The following is a 9626-nucleotide window of genomic DNA, read 5'->3' on the forward strand; positions in this document are numbered from 1 at the left end:
TGAGGTCAGGTTAATATATTTTGTGTTCTTTATAATCCTTTTTTTGCCCTACTGCTCACAGGATGAGTGCACAATCGTCTCCGGCGGCAACCCTCAAAATAAATAATTCAGTGTATATGCCCCGAAGAGTTGGATAATTTTCAGTTTATATACACTGTGGGACGAACATAAGTATTTATTTTCAACGTATTCTTAAATGGCTGCATACAGTTAATAGACTATTAAACAATATGTAATTTTAGAAGTCTGAGATCACTTATTTTACTCATATTTTAATCATTAGTAAGAGTAATTACAGATTAATATATTTTGAATAGCATAAAAGTCTTGAACAAATAATTAATATAAATAAATAATTAACGAAACAGACCCATCAAATTCATCCGACAGTTGTCACGAATATTTCCACCACAGATTTCGGAGACATTAATCTGTTATATGTTGAAATATATTCCTGTGACAAGCAAAGACAATTACAAGCAAAGTAATTAGTGTGGTAATTACTCTTAATATATTTCACTTCACCTCTCTCTCTCCCTTCACTATCTTGCATAGTAGTAATAGTAGGCATCCATCAGTCTCAGGAGACTATGGAGTTGCGCTCTGGTTGTCGGTCTGGAGTGGCCTCACCAGGGCGCAAAGCCAGGGTAGGTTGATTCGGGGGAGAAGCTGTTACCCAGGCAGCAGGTCCCCCCTCTCCACGGCGCTGAAAGTCTCCAGTGGAAAGGCATACGCCAATACGATTGGTTCCAGCACCGTCGCAGGATCTGTGAGTTCCGGGGTTGACCTCGAAGGTGGTGAAGAAGGCTGACATTGACATTATCTGACATTGCATACAATGTCAGATAATGACGGTGTTATGTAGAGCATATCGACCTTCCATTCACCTGGGCTCTATGAGACTCGAACTCTGGACCCCAAGTGTGTGAGACCGAAGCTCTATCGACCGAGCTATTTTTTTTAGAGCACATCTAGTCTTTCCTCTTCAGTTACGTGAAAACTGAGAAAGCATGTGGGAGGTATATTTATAAAGCAACTTATCAAGACGCAATATTTTGGGTAAAGTTTTCATCCCTTTCAGTCTCATCAACCTCTTCCTTCCTCCTGCTAGCCTCTGATCCCGATTCATTACTGCTTGAGATCCTGGCCTTCGACTGCTGCACGCTTTGCGAAGAATTACTGGATTTCACGGTAATCCTCGAGGGCCAAGGAGCAGCCAGCCAATCGTGTTCTTCCAGGGACGGTTGGTCGCCAATTACAGGTCGGAAGTGAGATGAGCTGTTGGTTGAAGTCCTGAGGCGAAATGTCACATTCTCATTGAAGTTAATTTCGTCAAAGTCTTTGGCGGATTGCGTCGACGGCCGGCGTGACTTCGGGGGGTTGTGGGTGATGGGCCACGTCCCCCGAGACGGAGCCCCTTACAACATTGTGGTCGGCGAGGGAGCTGGAGGGCTTCGCGTGCTGGAACTGTGCCTCCAGTACCACGTTCACAAAGTTTTGCCGGTCCTTCTGAGCAATTTTATTCTGGATATTGTAATCGTTTGTCAGCCTGGATATATCTCCGTTATACTGGCTTCTCAGGGGCTCTGAGTGCTCGGGACGGAAGGACATCACAGGGTTGATAAAGTCGGTGGACGGATCGACGAAAGTGGATTGAATAGCTGGACTCTGGAAGCGGTCAGTGTGTGTCTGTCCTCCATGGAGACCACCAATGTTTTGGGTATGAGCGTTGTCCCCGCCGTCGTCATGGTAGTCGGTGGGGCCGAAGTAGAGAGCCATGCGGTCATGGTAGTCGATGGCGGGGGTGTTCTTCGGGTAGTGCGGGTCGGTAGCCTCGCCCGGGTCCGTCACGTCCTCCATGAACTGTAAGAAGTTGTCCTCCACCGAGTACATCAAGTGAGACCACGACTCTATCATAGATGACATGTGTCTGGAACACGATAAATATGAAGGTCAATTATCAACCCGCCAGACCCTTGTAACACCCATACTCACACAATTAAATCATTGAGATTAGTTTCTCAATAACAAATGAGAAACCAGACTACCTTTACCTCCCTTTCCCCATTTTCAGGCACAAAGGAGTAACTAAAACTGACAAAATACCTGAAAGAACTGGATGCAAAAAGGCGATGAAAACAGACTAAATCTCACGGTGGACACTAACGAAAGCTGCCCTTAAACCAGACCTCAGTCTAAGCGCATGTGCATGTCAGCCCAGATAACCTGTCACCGTGAATACTAAAATATAACTACAAAGGCTCTTAGTCCATGAGCCTTTGTTCATGGTCCAAGTTTCCTCCTAAGTGGCCCAACGAAGAGGAGCAACATGCCCAAAAGCTGGAGGACAATATGGCTCTGATTTAGAAGAAAATATACAGGCCGATAATACAATGAAAGTACTTGAAGTAATAATTTGAAAACACTTAGTGGAACATTTAGATTGCTTAGGTTTGTAAACAAGTTTAAACATTAAGCTTCAGTAGAGAATTTGGCTAGAGAAAGGCGGCCATCTGGAGTTATAAGACAAGGTGGAGGTAATCAGGCAGGACAGAGAAGGATGAGTGGACTTTTATCTTTCTTGGCTACCAGAAAATTCTTTGATACAGTATCACATAAGATGTTCATGTAGAGAATCGAGAGGCGATCTCTCTCTCTCTCTCTCTCTCTCTCTCTCTCTCTCTCTCTCTCTCTCTCTCTCTCTCTCTCTCTCTCTCTCTCTCTCTCTCTCTCTCTCTCTCTCTCTCTCTTCCTGAAAGGCTATATAAGAAACAGCACAAGCTACACCCCTCACACTGACACGAGCTCAAATGAAAACTTACGGCATGTCTGCCACTCTTTTAAAAGAATGAGCCTCAAAGCACCCAATTACCGAAATGTGGCTGGCCACACTCGTTAACGAGACCAGACACCTCGACAACTTACCACGCCTCTCCGACAACCGGGACCCCAACAAACAACTTCGGTCTTCACTCACTTCTCGAAGGCGTTGTCGCTCTTCCTGTTCGGGTAGACGAAGATGAGGGTGACGTAGAGGAGCAGCAGGAGGAAGGGCCAGCCGAAGAAGAGGACAGAAATAACGGTATTGGCCCAGGTGCCGGAGCCGAGGCCGACCAAACTGGCCAACAAGGTAGCTTGAGGGAAGTTGAGGACGGCCTCCCGAGCTCCAGCGACCCCTCCACGCCACTCCTCCCTGCAGGAAGAAGAAAACAAAGAGTTGAATCTCATACATCGTCACCGATTACCCCTTTGGCCTACCTTCGTGGCGTAGATTACTGCGTGAGGGAATTATAATTCAGCAAAAGGTTCTGTCGAGAGTTGTTTCTCTCTCTCTCTCTCTCTCTCTCTCTCTCTCTCTCTCTCTCTCTCTCTCTCTCTCTCTCTCTCTCTCTCTCTCTCTCTCTCTCTCTCTCTCTCTCTCTCTCGAGCAGAGTGAGAGAGAGAGCCGGCATCCCGTCATGATGGTAGACAAACTAGAATAGACTTAACTCTTTGCGTCTCGTTTGTGTAAACAATATCGTATATGGTTGAAAGGGCCTAACTATACTGATCTAATTTTTTAATTTTTGTCTGAGATGATGGTGCAATAACTGCAGGATATATCTCAAATAATTTACGTTATTATTAGTTGTAAAATGATCAACAACAGTAATTAACTGTTGCGGCCATAGTGGCTGTAACGGAGATAAGATACGGGTAGTGGGCATGTTAGTGGTCGTGTACGGGGGTGGTGAGTGTGGTGAGACAGTTGTGGTGAGTGTGGAGAGACACTTGTGGTGAGTGTGAAGAGACAGTTGTGGTGAGTGTGGAGAGACAGTTGTGGTGAGTGTGGAGAGACAGTTGTGGTGAATGTGGTGAGACAGTTGTGGTGAGACAGCTGTGGTGAATGTGGTGAGACAGTTGTGGTGAGTGTGGAGAGACAGTTGTGGTGAGTGTGGAGAGACAGTTGTGGTGAGACTGGTGGTTGAATGAACAGTTACTGTACGGAATGGATGAAGGAGACCCACTCACTGTAAGTTCATGCTACAAGGCAGTAAGAACTCATAACTCACTATCGAAGATATAGTGAACGTAAGAGGAGTTAAAGATTGGGTGTGGATGTGGTGAAGAAGCGTGGACCAGGTGCATTGGCCATACTGTTAATGGACTTTTGGGAAATGCAATATTATTGTTTAAATGTCATTCTGAAATTGTGAGCAAATTATTGAGAAAGCAAAATTGGAATTTTATAAGACGACGACCCTTCTGATCACTAGCTTTAAAGCAAGCATATAAACAAGGCCAAAACATGCCCATTGAATGTGTTCAATGAATGAACGCAGTGAATAATGTTTCAATTAATGCTTTTCTCTGTCCTTACCGATGAAGGAAATTCTTGATGTGGCAACCGAGTTCATCAAGATTCTTTGAAAACTCCTCGTCGTTAATTACGGAATGATCTTGGTCCTCGACTCGCTCGTCCTCGACGCGCTCGTCCTCGACACGCTCGTCCTCGACACCCTCAGCCTCAGTCTTGGCCTCTTCGGCCGGAGGGTCGTACTCATGGTCTGTCTTTGTCCCCCGGGCGACAGCAACATCGTCCAACCTTGAGGATCCCAAGCTTGGCTCCACCATCCACCGTTGACTGACATTTGGTTCATAATCGTCTTCGGGTATGGGGTCGAGTGCCAGCTTTGGCTTGACCTTTGAAAGGTGGTCGCCATGTAAGCCCAGGAGGACCTGGTGATGGCCGTCCTGGCCGGCCATCGAACCCCTGTGAGGCTGTTCTTGAACCTCTTCCTCCCTCGACGTCGTCACAGCTACCGGGAAGAACAACCAGAGATATTCAGGTTTGGCGCATCATAAGTCTGTGCCTGTCAGAAACGGGATTAGTTCGATTGATAAAGCTACTGAAAACAAGAGTGGTAGTGTGGGTACTGGTGGTGTGGGTACTGGTGGTGTGGGTACTGGTGGTGTGGGTACTGGTGGTGTGGGTACTGGTGGTGCGGGTACTGGTGGTGCGGGTACTGGTGGTGTGGGTACTGGTGGTGTGAGTACTGGTGGTGCGGGTACTGGTGGTGCGGGTACTGGTGGTGTGGGTACTGGTGGTGTGAGTACTGGTGGTGCGGGTACTGGTGGTGCGGGTACTGGTGGTGTGGGTACTGGTGGTGCGGGTACTGGTGGTGTGGGTACTGGTGGTGCAGGTACTGGTGGTGCGGGTACTGGTGGTGTGGGTACTGGTGGTGTGGGTACTGATGGTGTGGGTACTGGTGGTGTGGCTACTGGTGGTGTGGCTACTGGTAGTTTGGCTACTATTAGTGTTGGTATCTAAGGGGAGGGGGGGTAAGGGTCGGTAGTAATCAAATACGCAGCGAATAGAAAGGTAGTCTCCTGTTGCCAGATTCATGAAAACACTTACGCAAGCACTTACGAACCTGTACATCTTTTCTCAATCTTTGGCGGCTTTGTTTACAATTATTAAACAGTTAATGAGCTCCGAAGCACCAGGAGGTTGTTTATAACAATAACAACAGTTGATTGGGAAGTTTTCATGCTTGTAAACTGTTTAATAAATGTAACCAAAGCCGTCAAAGATTGAGGAAAGATGTACACGTTCGTAAGTTCTTGCGTAAATGCTTTCGTGAATCTGGCCTCCCTGGTACCTAGGTCAGAGGGTAGTATTCCGAGTACCAAGGATTCGTTAGGTGAGAATGAGATTATGTTGAGAGTGCGAGTGAGTGAAGCAGCAGCAGCAAGAGTCACGTGGATGACAGGTGACAGTCACTCGGCCACAGAGTGACTGACATGTGCATATTGGTTTTCGACACAATGTTCTCGTATTTGAATATTTTAAAATATATATGCTGGTGGTGGTGGGTGGTGGTGGTGTTGGGGATGAGGTGGTGGTGATGGTGTGGTTGTGGTGATGGTGGTTTGGAGATGGTAATGGTGGTGAAATTACTATTATGGGGGGCATATGTTTATCATTTTTGTTTACATCCTCAGATATTAAAAAAATCATGCAAAATCATTTGTATGTGTGTGTGTATGTGTGTGAGAGAGAGAGAGAGAGAGAGAGAGAGAGAGAGAGAGAGAGAGAGAGAGAGAGAGAGAGAGAGAGATGCTCTTACTCACAGTATTTAAAACAGTTTCAAGAACTTAGAAAGTTGACAGAACGACAGGAGAACGAGCTAAGACAGGGAGGGGGAGAGCCTCGAGGGTGTTCAAGTGTTCTGTGAGGGGAAGGTGACGGAGAACTCTGATGTTCTCTAGGTAGGGAGGAGGAGGAGGATGAAGATAACAAAAGAACTTTGGGGAAATTCCCAGTATTCTTTACATGTTATCTTACTCCATGCAAATTACTCATTATCCGTCTAAACCTCAGCTGGACCCAAATGCCACCTTATTTTTTTTTCTTTCAAAAGGTATACAAAAATAATTATTTTAAAAAATATTAATAAATAATATTATAAATATTATCATTATGTACATAGTTGTACATTTTGTACATAGAGCCTCTGTAAGGTTAAGAGGTTAGTACTTAAGAGTACATGGGTGAGGCATTTAGAATGTTCAAATTTAGTCACGTGTGAAGGGAACACTTTTTGTAAACATTTGATTTCGTTCGATATTTTACTGAAATAAATTACTCGAAATATTTTTGTACAATTTTGGTGTACATTGGATATTAACAAACTAATTTATTTTGACAAAAATTTTGAAGTTTTTTTTTTTTGCTAGGTGGCTGTAATTGTTTCGTCTTTGTTCGCAAGTAAATAAAAAAAAATAATATGTATTAACGTTTCAAAACTGACGTAGAAATTTAAAATAATTTCAAAACGAACTTTGAGTTGCTGTAACGGACAGAGAGACCCATCTGGTGGAGTGTTACAGGAGTTACAAGGAACAGCTGACGTCTCGCTTCGTTACAGCTGACGCCTCGTTACGTTACAATTGATGGTCACTACGTCACGATGACGCCTAACTACGTCTAGGTGACGTTCCGCTAAATCACGGTAACAGTTGACGCTCTGTTGTATATATATGTATAATGTGTGTGTGTGTGTGTGTGTGTGTGTGTGTGTGTGTGTGTGTGTGTGTGTGTGTGCGCCCGCGCGCACGCAACACGAGAGCATTACGTGCTGTTTAAGGTCGTTGAAGCTAGTCTCTCTCTCTCTCTCTCTCTCTCTCTCTCTCTCTCTCTCTCTCTCTCTCTCTCTCTCTCTCTCTCTCTCTCTCTCTCTCTCTCTCTCTCTCTCTCTCTCTGTGGTTAGTTTAAGCATATCCGACTCACACGTGACAAGAGGCAAAGTGTGTCAGAGAATCACGCTACAGTCACCCAGCTAAGCTTAGTGAGAGTAGAACCAGTTGGCACGATTGTGGCAAATTGTGGGTTTGGGTTCGAGGAGTCTCGCTCCTGATACGTTTAAATTGACTGCGGACAGGAAAATTGTCCTGGCAAATTGTGCTGATAAACTTGTTTTTAATTGCATTTTTTTCTAAGACATCAATTATGGGGTGTTTATAATGGGTGCTTCTGTAAAGGGGAATCAATGACATGGTATCTATTTCTCTATTGAAACATCAATGCCATGGCATCATTTCACTCAAGGTCACATGATGAGGCATCATGTGACTCATACGTCAGGCTGTGAGCAGCCGCGTCTAACAGCCTGGTTGATCAGTCCAGCAACCAGGAGGCCTGGTCGACGACCGGGCCGCGGGGACGCTAAGCCCCGGAAGCACCTCAAGGTAACCTCAAGGTAAGGCATCAATATCATTGATGCCACCAGTCATTGGGAATATGTAATCGTCCAAGGGTTATAGAGGCATTAAGATTCGAATTGCCATCATTTAACAATAGTTGCAATTCATCACTAGCAAGGCATATATTAAAAGGAATCAGCTTGGAGGCATTTCAAGGATATATATAAACTCCAAGAAGTATACCTCGCTCTTTGGTCTATATTGACACAATCCTTGCCACAATTTTCGCCACTATGCAAAATTACACTACATTAAAAACCACTCTTTTTAACACCCCTGTAGCAGCCTACAACTCTCTACAACACGCTACAGCATCCAACAACATCCTACAATTCCCTACAACACTCTACCATACACTACAATACATCAAGCTACACTACAATACAATACAGTACCGTTACAAGAGTTCGTCGTGATACACACCCGTTAAGAGGTTGTGGTCACCTCGGCTTCCGTCCTGGACATACTAGAATATATATATATATATATATATATATATATATATATATATATATATATATGCAATTGACGATCACAAAACACTGATCATTTTATGCGGAAAATCCACAGAGAAATATGAAATGAGGTGAACGTTTCGGCTTTGTTAAAGCCTTTGTCAACACCAGACTGACTAAATAATAATAATAATGAGTCAGTCTGGTGTTGACAAAGGCTTTAACAAAGCCGAAACGTTCACCTCATTTCATATTTCTCTGTGGATTTTCCGCATATATATATATATATATATATATATATATATATATATATATATATATATATATATATATATATATATATATATATATATATATATATATTATTTAAGGGGGTACCACCTCTGGTTGCGGTGGTAATAATATATATATTATTTAATATATTTATAAAAAATATAAAATTGATATAGTATTTATATAATCGTATCTTCCTGTGAGAAAATTTGCAAAATTATACCTAATTGCTTACCTGTTAGAGCCAGAAGCAGCACCGTTGAAGCGATGATCATGCAGCCCGTCCTCCCAATAGCACGTCGCATTTTGACGTATAGTCTACTTAGGGCCAACACCTGGCATGCTGGAAATTGGTAGCAGGTCGCGAAATTGGCGTAGAGTCACGTTTTCTGTTGGTGGGTTCCTCTGGTAGGTTAGGATAAGGGGGCACTTTAGTACGCCAGTTTCTTGACGTTGAGAACACTGGCGAGGATGATGAAGGCTGGTGTATGGGGGAGTCGGAATGATTGTATACAATTTTAATTGTCACTTAAGATCGTCTGAGTGCTATGAAAATCGACAGATTCCTTTCTATTATTTTCTGGTAAATAGCGATAACACAATTGTTCTGTTACTGCGCCTCTGAGGGAGGCGCAGTTTTGTATGGAGATAGGCAGGTGTGTAGCACGTATGGAGGGGAGAGATAGGCAGGTGTGTAGCACGTATGGAGGGGAGAGGTAGGCAGGTGTGTAGAGCCGGTAAAGAGGTAGACGTGCCTCTGTAAGAGGTTGGTGTAAGACTGCGCGTGCGTGCTGGCTGACTGATGGCCCTTGTGTGTTCCGTTGCGCGCCCAGCAGGTCTGCGGACCGTGAGAAAACGTGACGTCCGCTTTCAAAGGGGTAACTACTGACTCGAGGAGGACACTTCCCTGCTTTTTTCTTAGTTACATATTTGGGTACATTGCTATTTGTGTAGCTACCATAAAATATGTCAAGGGGGCTATATAGTTTGTGTCAAGAACTAGCTGTGTGATACTAAAATCCCAAACATCTCGTAGGATATTTAGTCGTACAGGGACCTGAAATCAGTAGTCTTCAGTGGCAAATGTGACCACAAAGGCTGACTTGCAGACCTCGGCTTCCTGACGCGATCAGAGGCAGGATGAGGCAGCCT

The 9626-nt window shown here is 44.3% G+C and overlaps 1 protein-coding gene across 1 annotated transcript; it reads right to left on the bottom strand.

The window, feature by feature from the left end:
- Positions 1-9269, bottom strand: LOC123744905 (uncharacterized). Its single transcript, XM_045725125.2, has 4 exons — positions 8710-9269; positions 4361-4799; positions 2978-3193; positions 1-1930 (listed from the first exon to the last, which is right to left on the bottom strand). Exons 1-4 carry the CDS (start codon positions 8777-8779, stop codon positions 1333-1335), a joined length of 1323 nt encoding a protein of 440 aa, XP_045581081.2. The 5' UTR covers positions 8780-9269; the 3' UTR covers positions 1-1332.
- Positions 9270-9626: the final 357 nt, after the last annotated feature.

This window comes from Procambarus clarkii, chromosome 57 (genome assembly GCF_040958095.1).
Source record: "Procambarus clarkii isolate CNS0578487 chromosome 57, FALCON_Pclarkii_2.0, whole genome shotgun sequence".
Lineage (NCBI taxonomy): Eukaryota > Metazoa > Arthropoda > Malacostraca > Decapoda > Cambaridae > Procambarus > Procambarus clarkii.

What these genes read in the sequence shown, in the direction of transcription:
- LOC123744905 (XM_045725125.2), bottom strand. Translation starts at nt 8,779, where the DNA reads ATGCGACGTGCTATTGGGAGGACGGGCTGCATGATCATCGCTTCAACG. An exon ending in ATCAAGAATTTCCTTCATCG is followed by an intron (nt 3,194 to 4,360) that starts GTAAGGACAGAG and finishes TTCTTCCTGCAG; the next exon opens with GGAGGAGTGGCGTGGAGGGG. An exon ending in AGCGACAACGCCTTCGAGAA is followed by an intron (nt 1,931 to 2,977) that starts GTGAGTGAAGAC and finishes ATCGTGTTCCAG; the next exon opens with ACACATGTCATCTATGATAG.